The sequence below is a fragment of the Podarcis tiliguerta genome (assembly GCF_965153285.1).
Source record: "Podarcis tiliguerta genome assembly, chromosome: 1".
Lineage (NCBI taxonomy): Eukaryota > Metazoa > Chordata > Lepidosauria > Squamata > Lacertidae > Podarcis > Podarcis tiliguerta.
In genome coordinates this window covers 60127405-60146786 of record NC_139534.1, presented here as the reverse complement: position 1 = coordinate 60146786, position 19382 = coordinate 60127405, and the positions used below count along the sequence as shown (strand labels likewise).

Here is a 19382-nt window from a genome sequence, read left to right as displayed (position 1 = left end):
TCTTCCCATGCTATTTCTGCATTGACCATGACATTCCCCTCCTGCAACCAAGATCAACTTTGTTGGATGGGGAAAAGAGTTTCCCAAATGATGTCTATATTATTTCCCAGTAGATTCTAAGAACAACTTCATTGTGTGAATGTGCCTGCATGTTAAAATTCTAATAATAATGTGGAAGGAAAGGGTTAGACACTAAACTACTTGACTCAGAGCTACTATTTCCTGCCGAACTGTGAGCCACCAGCAATTGCTTTTTAAAAAATGCTTAAAATAAAAGTTATCTCCTTTGCCATGCCTGTTTTGGCTCCTACACTTGGACTAATATAAAGTGACCCTAACACACACAGCAAAAAGGGGGTGGGTGGGGAGAAATTGAACGGAGGACTGAGGCTATGCTAGATCTTGTGAGACAGAGATTTTGCTCTCAAAGGTAACTCAACATGACAGATTGGAAATAACTTGTTGGTAACAAAGATATCATTCCCTAAAACTATGGAGTCAAGTTCTAGGGATGCTACTTTTTTTTAAGAGTAGGAGTATATGATTTTGAGGGTTGGTTCATACACACATTACTTTGGGGTATATGATTCTGAAGCCACGTGTTCAACATCCCAACTAGGTGAAGTACACTTCCATTGAGAGAAGATGTAGGCATCTGGTGAGGCAGATGTACAGCACTCTAGGCTGGAGATAGATTACTTAGGCCCATGAACCACAAAATGATGGTGCAAGGGCACAGTCAGACACGGAATTGCGGTGTGCATGAAGGCGGTTTGGCATAATCAACTGACAATTACCAACATCATTTCCTATAGATAGGCCATCTCTATATGTAATCTTCTACTGTTCCTCTCCCTCAGTCCTTTCCCCTTCTGCCTTCACAGTCATTCTCTTTCTTCCCACAAACTCCACCAGCCACTCCGTCCACTTCCTCTTTTCTCTTTCCTTTCCTTTCCTTTCCTCAAACCTAACATGCAACCCAATAGGGCTTTCATCCAGTGGGTCAGATCAAAATGTGACTAACCCTCCATGGGCTTGACCAATCCCCTAACCCCAAAACAAAAAAGGCCCCAGAAATGGTGCCTTAGTTGTTAAGGTATATGCATGCAAATTTTACTAGATTACTATTCACCATGGGCATGACAGAACATTTCATTTATTTGTAAAACTATTTACATACCACTGTATCATAAAAAGATATCACAGTGGTTTACAGCAATATAAAAACATAAAGCCAAAGAGTAACATCATAACAAGTTAAAAGCAAAAAGAAATTAAAAGCAAACATCAATAGACCATTGTGGGGGGTGTACTCTTAATTCCCTGCATAGGCTTGACAGGATAGAAAAGTTTGCAGCAGGAGTTCAAAAGCTGGCACATAAGGCACCTGCTAAATCCAGACCTTAGCCTTCATTAGCCTTTCCCTTCTTCTCTTATCAGGTAATTATAGCCTTAGAACTAGAGAAATCTGCAGACCTAGAGAAAATTTGCCTAGTTATGAGTAGCGTGTCTAAACGTTAAAAAGTCACTCCCAATGTGAAAACTCAATGGTGCTTAGTGGTGGAATTGGTCAGTGCACCTGGCTGTTAACCAGCAACCAAGGGATGGTTGTGGGCAGGATTCTTGCATTGCAGGGGGTTGGCTAAATGACCCTGAGGGTATTTTCCAACTCTACAGTTCTATGATTCTAAGCCTTAGAAAGCATAGGATAATCAATATGTATGTGCCGAACTGTCCCTAGAAGCCCTAATTAGCAATATTATCTATTCTGGCAGAAAACCAATTAATTACTCTTTAACAGATCAACAATTTCTTATAGTCAGGGCACATGCTCACAGGCAGCACTGGAAGCCTTCACTGCCCGCAGGGGCATGGCACACATCCTGGGGGCAGGGCACACCGCCTGCAGGGGCGTGGTGCCCAGCATGGGGGAGGGGGGGCAGCCGCGATGGCACCCCACTGGGATCACACTGCCAGGGGCGGTGTGCTCCCCCCACACTCCTTTTCTTCCACCACTGGGCTTAAGGACTCCAATCAGTGTGAAGCTGGTTTGAGAAACAATGCATCAAATGGCAATATTTCATAACAAAATACAGGATACATATTGAGTTAATGTTGTGTTCTGGATCAAAAACCCAGAACTGGGAATGCACAGAAAACAGGAGTGTGAACACATCCTCTCTACCCCCTCTCATTCACCTCCCTAAAAAGAAAAACAGCTTTCTAAGGGCAAATGCAAGCCTGTTCTTCCTCCATAAAAGAGTGACAATGAAAAGTGTCCATATAATGCAACCAGTATGGAATCTGCAAGATAGATTTTTGGGAAGGAGCTGGCAGGAACCTACCGTAATTATGAACTTACAGATTTTGAAAGGGCTTTATCTCCCACCCACTTTGTATTCAGGGATATAGTACACCTTACTGAATAAATAACACATAGCAATACAAAGTGAACAGCAGAGGCTTTAAATGTGTTTGTGTCTGTTTTAACAGAAATTTGTGCAATCTTAATTATGGATTTCCTTTCCTGAACCACAATTAAAACAGATACTGTATGCATACACAATATGCATACATATTGAGTTTTCTCATTGGGAGTGACTCCAGTTCAACTGGCGCCCAGAGGCATGTAACGTCACTTTAAATGCATTTCAAGACTATATATCCCATAACCAGTAAGTCTGGTTACTCCATGGGGTACATCTTAATAAGTTTACACCTGGAAGTTTCTAGATGCTCATTAGTATCACTCACTTTGTAAAGGTATTTTTAATTAACAAAACAAGCCTGGGTTCCTGTTGTTTCTACCTCTACAAAGTTCATATCTACACTTTATATCTCATTGGGCTGTTTCAGCTGCCATTTGCTTTTTAAAGAAGTGTTTGATCCAGAATCCATGGGATGAATGTACATATATGGCTCCTAGTATAGGTGGGCAATGAGTAAATGAAGATTAGATTACCAGTGTCCACTTGTGTGTAAAATAGCCTGCACCATCTCCAGGCATTTTGGACAACTCTGTGCTCTGCAGCGATGGAAGTTCTAGTTCAGAACATCTGGAAGTCCCCAGAATGGCAAAAGCTATAAGAATACAATTTATATCCTGCCCTTCTTCCTGAAGGAGCCCATGGCACCAAACACATCTTTTTTTTAAGCATTCTAAAAAATGGTTGAAAACTTTCTCTACACTGTTCTTGTTCACCAAAGCTGATTAAATTACCAATGGAATTGAAAGAGAATCTTTCAAATGACTAATCACAAAACAAAGTACAAAAGTATGTTCATTATCACCAGCAATTACAGCACAAGGTACAATCTCCATGACAGAATGGTTTGCCTAATTTTGCTTACCAGTAAGATTACGAGCAAGATTAAAATAAGTGCCACTTGAACACTGTTCTTACTGATGATAAAGTGACACAATTAATGTGGCCATAAGCCACCCATGTTTTAAAGCTTATAGGTATTTATATTGGTGAATGGACAGCAAAAGGAATAGATGGATGTGAGCAGCAAATTTGCATGTACAGTACTGTATGTGTAAAACATGTAGGAAAGACTCATTCAAGAGCCGGGATTGGTTGCTGCTCATTGGCAAGTGTGCACTCATGGTAAACATTCACATGATGTATGAAAGGTTATGTCATTTCATTGCCACTTGCACTGAACACGTATTATGCTTTCCTACTTCTTCCCAAATAGACCCCTACCCACTAGCAGGAATGGCCTAAAAGAAAGTCATCAGAAGCAATGTTCTGTAACTATGCAATGGGGAAAGCTGAAACCAGGGAACTTCCTAGCTATTCTATAGTTAGGAATTAGTCTAGCCAGGGGCAAACGAAGGCTAACCAACACCCGGGGCGGGGCAAACCGCCAGCTGCGCACGCGTTGCGCGGCTACATATGACGAATGTGTGGTGTCGCTACATAGGCCGCATGTGCAGCGTCGCTACGTAGAGTGTATGCATGTAACACCGCGCATGCGTTGTACATAGCGGTTTGCAACCAGCACCGCTCAAACGACATATGGACGGTGGTGGGATCCTCTGCTCGCAGCTGCAGCTGTGAATGGAGGATCCTCTGCTCGCGGCTGCGGCGGTATGAGCACCCCGCAAGGTGCCTTCTTGTCACCACCCCCAGACATGGCACCCGGGGCGCACCGCCCGCCCCCCCGCAATGCCACTGGCGAAAGCTCAGCCCTGTGCTTGCTTAGCACCAAGTCTCAGTTTGGGAATACAGAAAGCTACCTTATATAACGAGCAAGACCACTAGTCTAACTAGTTCAGCACTGGCTACTCCGATAAGCAGTACAGTAGTTCTTTGAAGTCTAAGGCAAAAAAGGGTATTTCCTTATCACCAGCTAGTCAAGTCCCCTGTTTAACAGGCAATGCCAGAGCAGAGACTGAATCAGGAAACCTCTATTTGCAAAGCAAGTGCTCTGTGACAAAGCTGTGCGTTGCCCCTACATGCAGAATAATGAGACTATCCTGTCATACCAGAGGAATAAGCCCCAACAAAAGTACAGAACTGGTGCATTCACTACTCAGGGCTGCATGCAGAGCCAGCAAATGAACTGACCCACGCCCTGCCTTGTTTCCCTGGCATAGCCTTTGGGCCTTCAGTTGTTTTATCTGCTGGATTTCTATCTGTTGAGGTCTTAAGGGCACAAAATCCCTGCAACTGAGAAGGAAATAATCACATAATTTTAGGGTTGGAATGGACCTTGGAGTCACCTAGTCCAGAGCTGGCAGGTGGCAACTCACATCTTGTTTCCTTCAGTCCAGCACAGACTAAGCCCATGTTTCAAGGAGGATTCTTGCTGCCCAATTCTATGTATACTTACTCAGAACTAAGTCACAGTACAGTATTGCAGCCTTAGAAACCTTTTTTTAAAAAACCACTTTATAAGAAAACTTTATGAGAATTCCACGAGAGACAATTTTGAAGGTAAAAACAAATATTAACTATCCTTTTAAAGGACAGTTAGTGCCCCCTAATGCACACCACACTCCCTTTCAGATAGTGTGCATACAGAGGGCTTGAAAACAAACAGATGATCTAATTTAGGGGACATGCAGTTTTATTGTGTTCCAGGTTCCAGGAGAGATAAGCAAATAATAAATCAAGATTAACAAAACAACACCACTTATAAGATATGGTAGAAAGCATAGGTCTGAATCCATGAAGCCCAAAGACTATGAATGAATATTTAGGGAAGGGCAAAATGCTTTTGAGATGCTACTATGAGAATATGTTTTTGCTGATATTTGGCATCTGCGTCTGTGCAGATGCGATTTTTGGTGCAAGTCCCCAAGCCGGTTTAGCGCAGTGCGCAAGCGGGCAGCTTGGTTCGAGGGCAGCTTGCGGGCTGGTCAAACAACCTCCGTGGGCTGCTTCTGGCCCATGGGCCTTAGGTTGCTGACCCCTGCTGTAGAGGGAAGTGTGGGGCAGGTGGGACTCATCTGCCTGAGAAGGTAGTCCATCTGACTTCACCCCCAAATGCACACTTCATTGTCTTTCAAGACAGACAGATGCCAACCACAATTGGTTCCAAGAAGGTAGGGTGTCTTGCACCCACAGATTCATAGTAATATATATACACAGGGTGAGTCTTTTAAAAGAGGCCCCGTGGAACATGTGTACTCCGTATCCATGGGGCCTCTCTTAAAGGACTCACCCTGTATACACACACACACTCACTGGGGTTGAGTACTGTGTTGCATTGTATTGTACATGCTGCTTTGAAGACAATTCAGAACCTTTGGGTAGTCCAAAAACAGGTACTAAGCTGTTGCCTCGGTCTGCTTGGTAGAAACTTAACTTCCCAGCATTGAAATAACTTCCATGGCTTCCAGTCCATTTTGAAGCACTACATAAATTAGGGCTCAGGTACCTGAAGAAACACCTGCTCCTATATCAACTTCTCTGTGCCTCGAGATCATCTTTCCAGGGCCCCACACCATCCAAGTAAAGTAAGGCAGGTGAAAACCAGGGAGCAATACCCTCCCCAGAGGCCTTGCCGGTGCCAAAATTGTTGTCTATTAGGTACGAGGTAAAGACAATTAAATTTTTTTGGAGTTTTATTTTATTACATTTTAAAATAAAAACAGTCAACACATAAAACACATTATTTCAGTTTTATATTGTTTTTGTAAACAACCCTGAGATCTCCACAGAAGAGCAGAAGTATGCAAACCTTTTAAACAGAATCCAAGCCTGTACCTACCCACACCCAAGTGACACCTTAATAACAAGGAAGAGAAAAAGGCATGGTTCAGCAAAAGACCGTATGTTTTGCATGCAGTACTAAGGTCTGACTCAGCATGAGGCAGGTTCACGTGAACCAGAAAAGGTGAGAGTCATCCTTTCTGTGGGTCAAATAAGCGGTATGTGTGTGTCCCCCCGCCCCGTCTCTGCGTGTGTCACCGCTGAAAAAAGCACACCCACCCATTAGTTTCGGTGGTTGGGGGCGCGCGTTGTCATCTGGATCCCTCCTTCAGAAGGAAAGGGAAAGCGGCAGGACTGACAGGAAGGCGCCCCTCTCCCAGTAGTCTGTTTTTGCTTTCCACCCACAAGGGGAACGCACAAGGGGAACGCAAAGGCACCGGATGACACAGGCAGGCTCCTTACCTAGGCAGGCTCCAGTGACCAGGGCTGTAGCCGTCAGGGCTCCGGCCGAGGCGCCATAAATGTTCTTGGCATTCGCCACCAAGAAAGGCGCGTGCTCTTGGAGGCAGCTGGCGACCCCGATGTGGTACACCCCCAAGAACCCGCAGCCCGCGAAGGAGATATTCCAGGTGGAGCCCAGCGGGTACATCGCCTCACAACCACCTCCTCTTCCTCGCACGCCCTCACGGATGCGGGGCGAGGCAGGGGGGCAACCACGGAGGAAGAGGGACACGGAGCGAGCTCTCCCGGCGCGGGGCTGGGCACTCCCGGGCAGCTGCTGTGGGTCGCCCTGCCTGGCTCCTTCTCAGAGCCTGGCGTGCAGGAAGGGGTTTCTCTCGGTGGTCGCCGCGCTGCCACTCGCTTCTTCCGCCTTCTCTCTAGTCGCAGAAAACTCCACCTGAGCGCCGACGGCCGGGAGGGAAGCGTTATATCGGGTGCGCGCCAGCAGCGGGGAGGAGCCCCGCTTGGTCACAATCCGACGACGCCAGCGAGCGGCTAATGGCTGCTGCGCAGAGGCGGCGGCGACACTCTCCACGCCCCCTCGGAAGGTGGAGTCGGAGGGCGCCGAAAGCCTTCGGGGGACAGGCGCGCACCAGCCTGGGACGGGGAGTGGGCGGGCTTCGCCAACCGGCTCCAGCAACCAGCCGCTGGGGAGTATTTCCCAGAAAGCTCGAGGGCGTTCCGAGGCGGCATCCAATCGCGGGGGCGCCCGGAGCGCGCATCTGGGGGGCGCCCTCTTCGCAAGCGCCGCTGCTGTAGCTTTCGACCCAGATATGCTTGTTTTGGGAGAGATCCTGGCTTTCCCAGGAAGCCAAGTTTGAAGGTCTCGCGCACTGCGGTTGCCTCAGGCGTGTTATGGTGACGCGCGGGCGCGTGTACACACTGGAGGTTAAAGGGTACGTATGTGGTGCGCAGAGGGAAGGCTGCTGTGTTTGCCAGGCTGCGGGTCGGGGATTTGAAGGGCGAGGTTCAGAAGAGGGTGGTCTCCTTGCGTTTGTTTTCTTGAAAAAGAGCCCCACGGAGCTCAGTCCCAAATCAACGTACCTGAGATTGGGGTGTTAAGCATAGCTGTCAACTTTTCCCTTTTCTTGAGAGGAATCCTATTCGGAATAAGGGAATTTCCCTTAAAAAAAGGAAAACGTTGACAGCTATGGAAGGGGTTTTGGGGAGAAGTAAAGTTAGACCATCTTCGGGTGGTGCTCTCAGGACAAGAAGGCTAGGGGGCCCTCCTCAGCAGGAGAAGTAAGAGGGTCCCCCAAATGCTGTAGCATTTGCGAAGAGGTGAAGTAATAATGGGAGAGCTATCAAACCAGTAAGTCCGGAGTCTAAAATTGCCCGACTGCACCACGACCTTCTTCCAGCTTGTGAGACTTACTAGGAAGTGTCATAAAACACAGTGGGCCTAAGACTAGTAAACATCTACAAGATTCATAGCTGTCAACTTTCAGATTTGAAAATAAGGCATCAGCAGCCTCGAAAATAAGGGATCAGCAGCCTCACCTGTCCCAGGGACAGTGTACGGGATATCTAACAATCCGGGATAGCAGCGGGAAACGGAGCTGGAATAAGGGAATTTCCAGCAAAAAAAGGGAAGGTTGACAGCTATGACAAGATTGCTCTGCTTGTCTGTTGCAGCAAAAAAAAAAAAAAAAAAAAAAGCTGGCAAGAAAAATGCCTTCTAATTAGCACCTTTGTAGCAAACAGATTTATTTTAGCATATCCTTTGGTGGGTTAGAGTCCACTTAATCAGATGCATGAAGTGGCAAAGCAGGCTTGGTTTCATAAAAATGTATGCCACAACAAATCTGTTGGTCTTTAAACCAGGGATGGGGAACATGTGACCCTCCAAATGTTCTTGGATTACAACTCTCACTAGCCATTATAGCCAGTGGTCAAGTGTAATGAGACTTGTTGTCATATCCATTTGCAGCATTGCTGGAATGAAGGGTGACTGTGACCCCCTCACTCACTCATTCATGCTTGGCCATGGTTTGGCTTAGTATTATATGTGAACCAGCCCAGGGTATCTGTTGGAACAGAGAGACTAGACAGAAAAGGTCTGGGTTAGCGGTTCTGTCCAAATAGTAGCAAGCTACCTGGAGAGATCCCGTTGTTTTTCTTTACTGTTTGCTTGTCATGCTGCCTGTGTTTCAAAAGTAGGCATTCAGATGTTAACCATTTCTTTTTAAAATTGGGGCCTCAGGGACTAATGTAAAGTGAGAACAGCCAGTTCCCATGTTCTCCAGGCTGCTCTGTTTTTGAGACACTGGTCTGGGGGCTGGGATCTTATTTTTCTACACAGAAAATTTGCATCACTTAGCAGCAAGGGGTAGGAAGAATGTTTTCCTATGAAATAACCACCCCCATCCTGTGCGGTGATACCCTGATCCATTTTGCATCTTCCCTACAGTGGATCCAATCATCGCACATCAGTTTGGCCTGTGATACTAAAATGAAAATAAAATCAATGCCTACTTAATCTACATCAACTAAAATGAGAAGGAAACCTGGTGCTCAGGCTTCATCTTTGGCAAGTCTACAGCCAAAATGAGAATACTGAAAGCCAGTGTAAGATCCTGCTGCTCCTATTCAGTAAGATCCTGCTGCTGTCTCAAACCCGTTGAAAGAAATGTAAACAACTATGCCTTGCTTGCTGCTTACATATGAAAACATTATAGTGTGGCCACAGAATTTTCCCATCCTTTTAAAAACATGATGCAAAAATATCCCAACTTCACTGGAATTAGGAACCAGCCAGATTACTACTGTTAATTATCAGCATGAACACTGCAATTCATTTGGTAAATTATCAAAGGATAATTTAACTGGGCAATCTACTTGAGATTATCTATACTAATTGGGATCTTTTAAAGAGACATTTGCTATTAAGCAACATCAGTACATGATGTATTAATTACAAGTTGTTACCTTTCCTTGTATGCTAGCATGAAATGGAATGGAGGAAATAATTAAAATAATTCCTCAGCAATCCTGTTTGTCCCACCAATGAGTGTTAGGGAGGCAATGCAGACATGCCTTTTAAGTTGCATTCCAAGTTGAAATTTAGCAGATGAAACCATCGCAGATTATGGGAGTTGTCCAGTATACTGGAAGCCATGTACTAATTCTCCAGTGATTATAAAAGGTATCAATTATTTGTCAAAAATCCTGAAGGTCCTATAGATGCCTACTACCCAAGATCACTTCATAGGGTTTTAGCATCTTTCCATTTACTTTTACCACCCCTTTGTTTTCAAACTATAAGTTAGAAAGTGGAAGCAGAAAATTTATGAAACTGATACCTAGGCCAGCTGGAATACTTTCAACAAAAGGTTTGGACTCGTGAAGGTAACTAGATATGGCAGGTGGGTTGTGTTGTATGTGGTTGCAGTGGTCTAACTATCTATGTAAGCGTATATGAGAAATGGTACCTTGTAGAACTGAAATGTAATCAATAGCAAGCCAAAGATTAAAGGTGTACTTTACCTGGAGCCTCTGGTGAATCTCTGGAATTCAACTCTGATCCTCTGAAATACACTTTTGTTTTAATAACACTGCTGAAGTTATTATTTTACATATTGTTCTGTCTACATATTGTTATGTCTATTTATAAATGGCATTGGACTCTAGAGGAGGGGCAGGGAATGTGATTAGAAATCCTTTGTGATAATAGTCTACAGAAACAAGAGTGAGAGGTGGACAAACAATAATGGGGTGTGTGCATTTCTCCCAAAGTCAGCTCTTTCAGTCAGAAGCCACACCAGTGTTCTCTAAACCATATTTTCATTTACAGTATATTATTCCTTAAGTCACATGCCTGTTCATAGGCTGAATATCTGGCACTGTGAGTGGAGCTCATAATAGACCTCTCCTATTCAGTAAGATCCTGCTGCTGCCTCAACCCCGTTGAAAGAAATGTAAACAACTATGCCTTGCTTGCTGCCTACATATGAAAACATCATAGTTTGGTCACAGAATTTTCGCACCCTTTTAAAAACATGATGCAAAAATATCCCAACTTCACTGGAATTAGGAACCAGCCAGCTTTTACTCAAGACTAGCGAAGAAGTCCATAGTCCATTATAGGGTTGCCTTTGCACTTTGCCCAAGGCACTTATTATAGCTGTTTTTGTTTCTGTGCCAATATTTAGAACTCTATGGTAGCAGTTTCCTTTTATGCAGTGCACTGCATTTTTACAAGCATATGCACTCTGAGGAAAAAGTATCTAGTTGTTTACATAATTGCTGCATTTTATATAATCTCTTGTAACATGGTGCAACACCTATGTATTAAAGAAGCGAAGTTATGTATGTTGTGTTACTGGATGCTACTTTCAAAAGTTTCCTAACAGTCTTCAAGAAAAAAATATTTAAAAATACCCTATCTTAGGTGAGTTGACCAAGTCAGCTACATCTGTATTCCAAGGTACTAGATACAAGTGTGGTGTTAATTCCCATAAGGGACAGGTGCATATTCCTGCATTGCAGGCCCTTCCAACTCTTAGCTCACTTTACACTCCCTGTCACTTGAAGAACTATAGTGCTTCATGAAGGCCACAAAACAGACAAGACACCAAAGGGCACCAACCTGGGTTCAAATTAGAATTTTCCATCAATTTATGAGGTTATGCCAATTTGGTTCGGCCATCACTTTTTTGGTTCGGCCATCCGTTTTTTCTACTTCATATTTGGGAGGCAAGGGCCAGTATAATATTGAGTGTATGCGATGCATGTGTTATATGGACTGATTTTTCTGCCATGGCCATCACTCTTTAAAGCAGGGGTTGAAAACCTGCTGGAGGATTTCAGCTGCCCTGTATTCTAAATATATTTAAATAGGTCTATCATATATCCGGAAATCCCTGGACATAGCTGGGATTAGTCTGTTGAAAATGGTGTCCAGGCAGAATTTTCCGTAAGCGGTTAAAATGTATGGGAAAACCTGGACATATGGCACCCCATATTGGAAGTGTTGTTGTTTTTCCTAAAAAAACAGCAAACCCGCCCACCTTTTTTGAGTTCTTGCAAAAAAATAATAATAATTCAACTATTGTGTCCAGATTTTCACTTTTTGAAATATGGCAACCCTAATTTAAATGTATTTTAAATATATTTCATGGCACGTGGGGCTCTGTATTTCATACTAACACAGAAGAGCAAAGTTTATGGCAATAAAAGCAAAAATCTAATTTTTAAAAACTTCCCAGAACAGGTAAGACATAGCGAAGTCTCGGTTACCAGGAGGTAGTTCTGCATGGTTATATACTGCTCCTTGATTTGACCATAATTCAGTATTAGTTTTGTAGAAGAACATTTAACCCTTCAGAAGTCTTCTGAATTCAAAATGTGGCTTAGTCTGAGGCATATTTTGAAACACTCTTACTCAATTTCTATAAAGTGAACCAAAATTTGTGTAAAAGGCATCAGCTTGTCTGCCTCTACACGTGACATATTAAGGCATCACATTTAAGGTGTAAAAGCATGAACAAGCTGCCTCCTGGTTTTTATAAAAGGCTCTGCCTACATCCTTATCAGCCTATTTCTCTTCCAAATATTTTAGTTACCGCAAAAACTTTTTTTCTTGCGGAAAAAACTATTTTTAATCTCTTAGCAGAGTTAAATAGCATCGAATTGCTCACTTTATGTTAATACCAAACAGCTTTGAACCACTCTAGAAAATCCGTAATTCACAAAACAATAACAAGAGTTGTAACTTTATCACAAGATGCTACTTCTAAAGAATTACCAAATGATTCAGAACACTGTACATGCAGAAAGCAAGGAAGCTTATCAAGTACGCCACAACAAAACAATATTTTAACCAAATTTTATTATAGATTAGCCCTCAACAAAAGTTTAATCGAACAGCCCAAATCCCATATCATCATCAGATTCTTCAGACTCTTCTTTCTTTTCTTCTTTCTTCTCCTCCGCTGAAAAGACAAGTAGATATAGACAGTTTAGCAGACAACTCTCAAAACAGCATTTTTATAGGCTAATTCTATATACTAGTGGCGGGGAATCTATGGCCCTCAGACATTGTTCAGCTCCCTCCAGCATGGTCAATGGCAAGGGGTGATGCAAGCTGCAGCTCAGGAAACACACAGAGCATCACATGTCCCCATCACCGCTACAAATGCAGCTGCCTTAAAAATGAGGTGTGAGGGTCAACCAATCAGGAGTTAGAAGAAGAAAATCCAAACAAAGTCATGATGCAAATAGCTGAAGGCAGACACTGCTCATCAACAAGTTGTATTAGGTTCAGCACTCATGTAGACCATATGATGTCTCACTGCACTTAGTAACCCCATGTTACAATATGCCAACATTGCCTACTGCAAATAAGCAAAAAGGAAGGTAAAAAGAAAGCAGAGAAGATTGGCATCCATACCAAATCAGAGTATCATAGCTGAAGAGACTGTATCTGAAGTCTGAGCTAGAACATTACCTTGCAATAATGTTTTCCTTACAACCGGAAGAGCTATTGCCAAGACCTTTTTTTAATTTTTAATGTCGAACTGGGCAATGTTTCCAAACAAAGTAACAACTCGTATCATACGAGTTGTGGCTACTCAATGTGAAATTGAAGTCTCCCGCTTGATGCCTGCCTGCCCACCCAACCTTCCTTTTCATGATCCATTATACTTACCAGCTGCTGGTGCAGCACCTGCAGCAGGAGCAGCAGCACCTCCAGCAGAAACTGCTACAGCCCCACCAACTGGCATGCTGGCAAGCTTGCTGTTACCTGGGGGACATTAACAAGGAAAATGAAGAACTGTGTATGAAGCCAACGAGAGAGAAACCGGAGGACAAACCCCCAATTCTGCACTGTTCCCTACTGCCCAACCCTTTCCCCCCTTCCTGCCCCAGTCCATTTCTGATAAAGGTAGGAACAGAAGGATGAACTTTTGCCTAGCACTTTAGAAGACCAGTTTTGTCACAAGCGCCTCAGGTTGTTGGCCCCCAATACATCAGACACCACAGGCTATTGACACAATACCAGTGATCAACTTCAGTTGACCACCAAACTCACACCAGGTGCCAGAAAAGGAAGTCTTAATATTCTATCAGCCTAGTTTCTGCATATAAACCAGGCCAACTGGTCCTTCAATGCCCTTCTCCCATGCAACCAGTGGGAATGTTTTATTCCCATTAGCAGCATGAAGCCAAACTTAGAACTGTGGTAAGGAGTACACTGTGCAACTACAGAAGTTACATGATGAATGGACCCTAGAGATTTAAAGACTAGCTACCAATTAATGCCAACAGTTCCAGGGAAGTTGGCAATATACTATTTCCCTTGTGAGAACAAGCACGTCAGTGGGGGAAATGCCTGTTCTTTGTTTCTAGGAATATAAATCCAAACAATTGCATGGTATTCCTGGAGCCAGAACAGTAAACACATTTTATAACCATTCAGCATATTCTCAGAAAAGAGTGTGTGTAACAGCAGAGCCAAGAAGTAATTTAAGTGTACAAAAAAACCCTTTATTTAGAACAAATACAAAGGGCCTCATATAAGCATTAACAAGTCCTGTAGTTTGCTGTACCAGTTTTCCTGCAGGCAACTAGACACATCAACATTATCAGATAATCAAGGATATAGCTGTTATAGTAACAGGAGCAGCCATATCATTGTAGTTACTATGACTATGTATTCAGCACCAACAATTTACATGGCACCTAATAGCCTAAGATGCAAGTCCCTCCTGAAAGGAGGTTCCAACATTTTGCCAGTGGAAACAAAAAGGAGGCATCTGTGACCACACAAGGATTGGGCGTTCAGAAGGGCTTCACAGGAAGAGAGGTAATGCCACTGTGCTGGCATTCAAGAGGAGTTCAATGGGTGGCATAGAGTTCTACATGGAGTGGAGGGCAGAATGACAAGGGGAAACAACATAGAAGCCTACTATAATTAGGTTGGGAGATGACCAAACCAGAATGTTTTACAATGTTGATTGACATGACTTAACAATGGGGGGTGTTAGGGAACAATCCAAAATAAAGCCAAGGCTTCACTGCTGGTCTACAAGGTGGATGCTACAAAGAGCACAAGAAGACCTTTGACATGCTCCCCAGGACGCCCAGGGACCATCAGGGTGGGGTACTGTTGTTGGGGCAAAAATTATTTTTGGATATGCATTATTTTTTTGTTGGTGATCCAAGGGGGTGTGTGTATGATGTGTACACACACACACACACACACAACTTGATTACCAGCAAAAATATACATATATTACTGTTGGATTTATTATCATTGTATATTTGTCCACCATGAGATGTTTTCATTAGTTCACTGAGTATACGGCTGCTTAAATTTTGCCATAGCTTGTAACTGTTAGTGAATTATGTAAAATGTTTTGGTGTTGTGGGCTGCCTTGAGCATGGATTACTATGGAAAGACAGCACAAAAGTGATACTGCTACTGCTGAATTTACAAAAAACAGTTGTCTATGTGTGCAAATGATGAGTAGCATGGGACCAATGAACAAGCCAGTATGTTCAGAAGGCACTGCCCACAATGGAAACAGTGAGCAAACAACGAAGACAGGATGGAAAAGAACCAGCTATAACAAAAGTTCTACCTAAGGTGTGGGAAAGGGCACAATCAGCAATATCACAGAGATTGTACAGGGAAAGAGAAATTGAAATAGAGAAACATGAGACACTAGGAAATACACTGCATGTTCCAAAAGTCCAGAGGCAGGGCAGAAAAAAGTTGGCCAGTAAAGGAGGAGGATGTTGATATATACCTGAAATGCAACCCATATATTCCAAGTATTGGTGTTAAGATGTAAGGAGAGGACCAGGAGGTGAGGGGCAGACAGGATTAAGGAAATGCGGGGAGATGCTAGTAGGGTGGTCATCTCACCAAGCAAGATAGTTTGAGGGAGATGGAAGAGGGGTATGAAGTTGGAACTAGGACAAATAGCTTCATTATTTTATCACAGAAGGAGGCATGGTGGACAGGGAGCAATATGGCAGCAGAAGAGACCCATTCAACCAGCAAGATTTCCCCCCCCCCAAGAAGGCAATGCTGCTTTTTAAACAGCAATTTGTTGAGAACATCCTCTATACAAATAGGCAACAAGTGCCTGTTTTTATGAGGGTTTCCCCAAATTAATGTGGTCCACCAGCGAAACCCAGCAGGCACCAGCATGAGCCTGTAGGAATTAGGATGGACCCATTACATTTCCAAGCATATTCCATTAATGCCACACATATTTATTGATTACACTCTGGATTGCCATTTGCTATGCTGAGTAACTACAGTACTAAAGTTTGGCCACTTGACTATTTCAAGATTGAATCATGTCGCTGTGGTAATTTCACTCCCAACAACCCTCTCTGCTGTAAGCAAAATAGTTAAATACCTCTGAACTAGTGACCTCTCAGCCCCAACACCTTCAGTGCCAAAGAGGGACTCATGGTCCCTTTCAAATCTGTCTCCATTTTAAACTCACCTTGGGAGATGACATCTTCAATGTTTTTCCCATTCAGCTCACTAATGACCTGTGGGAAGCAAGTTGAAAAGTGTTACCTAAAAAAAGGTTTTAAGTGCAGGGAACTAAAGAATTAACAACTGTGGCCAAAATACTGCAAAACTGAAGCAACTCAAAACACTTTAAAAAAAATACAATTGGTCTTGCCTAGAGCTGCCCTGAAGAAACTGCACTGTGCCACACTGAACTCAGAAAGAGATTACCATCTTCTCAGATGCGTTATTGCAGCTTTGCACAAAAAATATAGTGATCCCCAGGGCACTTTTGGTTAGCTACAGTCAAGCAGATTAGCTATCCAAGTGGGAATAAAATAACCTCTTACCAAGCACAGCATGATGTTCATCTGGAATCTCATCTGAGTCAAAAACTCAAATAACTGAATTGTTTTTATACAAGCCCCATATTTCCTTGGGTGTGGGAAATCATCAGTTTCCCATTATGCTTGCTGGGCTTTGAGAAGGCAGATAGATTTCTTCAAAGTCTATCATGGAGTGATTGAAACCAGGGAAAGTTGGTAGAAACTACTAATAATGGCTGAAAAACTACCAAGCCAAAACGTTGGGACTTTTAAAAATTAACCTTCTGTCTAAAAAAGTGATACCCTTTCATTAAGCAAAGGTGTTTTTTCATTGCTGATTAGCTCATTTAGGTTGTTTACCATAGTAAAGTTCAAGAGAGAAAACTTTAATTTGCATTTTTTTTTTATGCTGTACAAATTCTGCATGACTACCAGTTGTCCCAATCTTAATACTAGAAAAGACAGATATAGCGCACACAGAACTGAGCTATGGCAGCTTGCAATCTGCTCTTCCTTCCTGTTGGCATTAAGTCCAGAAGCCAAAGAAAGATGCAACACTGAACTGTAGATCTAGCTCAGAAGAAGTCTTTTATAACCAGGCCTTTGGCTGCTTACACAATCTATGGTGTTTGAAATATGTTTGTGGGAGAGGGGGTTATCGGTTTGTTTTCTATGTATTTTGTGATCTCATTTGTTTTAATACTATAAACCACCCTGTGATCTTCAGTATACAAATGGAAGTCTCATTAGTACAAGATATGCAGTATAATATTAGTTATTCCAATTCATTCTGGGCACTGAAAGTTAGCCCCAAAGCAGCTGAGAGGTACACAGGAAATATCCAGAGACTACTTGTGAAATAGGAACCAATAACAACATTCTTCAAGCCTTCATTTTGCATAGTCTCTCTTTGGGTGATAAGGGGCTTGTGGTCCAGTGTAGTCTTTTCAATGAATGGCATTTATGCCACACTGCACACCTATCTGTCACTCACCTTATTCACACGTTCGTCGTCCGTCTCAATGCCTACACTGTCAAGAATTTTCTTTAAATCTTTTGAGCTTGGGGACTCATTGCCCCCAAGGACAGCAAGAAGGTAAGCTGCAACGTAGCGCATTCTGGGAAAGAAAAAATAAGGCAAGTTTTTTTTTAAAAAAAAATGGCCGATACAATGGTACCTCGGGTTACATACGCTTCAGGTTACAGACTCCGCTAACCCAGAAATAGTACCTCGGGTTAAGAACTTTGCTTCAGAATGAGAACAGAAATCGCACAGCAGCAGTGGGAGGCCCCATTAGCTAAAGTGGTGCTTCAGGTTAAGAAGTTTCAGGTTAAGAATGGACCTCCGGAACAAATTAAGTACATAACCAGAGGTACCATGGTACTTATTTTAACAGCAGATGATTTTTCCTGTGTTTAATACATATGATAGTCCAGTGAGTTTTAAAATGGATGATACCACGTAAAGTTCCAGGGGAGTATGCACAGCTGCCCTCTTAATTTTTGATATATCTATGCTTAAGAACTACCCTTATGTATTCCATATTAGGGGCATCCAGTAAGTAACTCCTATTTAGAGCACATGCTTCGCCTGCAGAAAACACCAGGTTCAATTCCTGACATTACGACTTTAATTTTAAAATGGATCTAGTAGTGAATGCTACTATTCTTTACCAAACACTGCAGTGCCACCACTATTCACCACTGGACAATATCGTGGCAGATGAACAAACAGCCTGACTTGGTATAAGGCACCCTCTTCTTACATTACAACACACAATATGTTCTCTCAACTGCAAATTAAATATTTAACTTGGGCGGAAGGGGGGCTATAAAAAAATAACGATTTCACTTCAGGGCCTTCTAAAAATAAGCCCCCCCCCCACGGGAGACACGTGCTACCATCACAACTCCCACATTCACGTTGGACAAAGCCGCCATGCCGCTGAGATTTTAAGTTTCAACTTTCCATCGCCAGAACAAGCCGGAAATGGGAAAACCTAATGCACTACGGTCGCTTACCAGGGCAAAAAAGCATCTTCACCCACTTGTTGCAATCTCTAAATTTTTATTTTAAATCGGAATGGGGGGACTGCTCCCCACCTCCTCCACTCGACCTTTTTGCCTGGGAGGCTTCTAAAGCACTCCCTTCGCCTTCGCCGTTTCTAGGGTATGATATGCCCTCCGCATCCTTTCGTCACAGACCACCACGATCACAGGCTCCTCTCCTTCCCAGCCGGGCCTTCCCTAACCTGGATCAGGAAGCACATGGCCGCCATGTCACCCCCTCCACCCTGGCCCACATGGTATCGCCTATAAGCTGCCCGGCTTATAAACCCGCGCAACGGCAGGCGGTGGAGATGGAATCTAAGCACGTTCTGGACGCATCCATTACAAAAAAAGGGGGCGCAGAGTAAAAGAAGCCCCCCAAGCCTACTCACTTCGGGCCTCTGGACGTGCGCTCTCTACGACGGCGATAGCAAAAAGGAAAGGGAGGAGCCTACGGCGCGGGGTTCTTCCCAGTACTCTCCAACAACCGGGTTTCTCATTGGACGCAAGGCATAGCCAACCAGAAACCGCATAGTTAGCGGCGCCCTTACGGTCGTAGCACTAAACGGAAGTGAGACACTTCCTGCCCGCTTTTGCAGCCGCCATGTCACTAGAGGCACCAGCGACGCCCATAGGGAGGAATGGGTCTCTGCGACTGCTGTTTCGGGATTAGAGGCGTCAGCAAGCGCCCTATGAAGGGAAAGAGGCTATATTTTCTTTGATCTGTGGCGGTGGCGGCTCTGAATTACGCGATAGCTGTGTGAATACAGCCTGCGGTTTTCATTTCTGTTACTAAGCCCTTTAAGGCGGCCAGCCTTGGGCGATGTTTCTGAACAGAGTAGACTTGCCTATGAGAAAACATGC

At 43.6% G+C, this 19382-nt stretch overlaps 2 protein-coding genes across 2 annotated transcripts in view; both read right to left on the bottom strand.

Annotated features, from left to right (window-relative positions):
- Positions 1-9433, bottom strand: part of PNPLA2 (patatin like domain 2, triacylglycerol lipase) — a 42883-nt gene extending 33450 nt beyond the window's left edge. The window contains exons 1-2 of the mRNA XM_083428059.1: positions 9420-9433; positions 6630-9244 (exon numbers count right to left, since the gene is read on the bottom strand). Of these exons, the coding sequence (XP_083284185.1) occupies positions 6630-6816 (187 nt within the window). The 5' untranslated portion in view covers positions 6817-9244; positions 9420-9433. The remainder of the gene's footprint in view (positions 1-6629; positions 9245-9419) is intronic.
- A 3046-nt stretch (positions 9434-12479) lies between these two features.
- Positions 12480-19066, bottom strand: RPLP2 (ribosomal protein lateral stalk subunit P2). Its single transcript, XM_083428518.1, has 5 exons — positions 18911-19066; positions 17464-17587; positions 16133-16181; positions 13318-13413; positions 12480-12601 (listed from the first exon to the last, which is right to left on the bottom strand). The coding sequence occupies exons 2-5, from the start codon at positions 17584-17586 to the stop codon at positions 12525-12527; spliced, it is 345 nt and encodes a 114-aa protein (XP_083284644.1). The 5' UTR covers position 17587; positions 18911-19066; the 3' UTR covers positions 12480-12524.
- Positions 19067-19382: the final 316 nt, after the last annotated feature.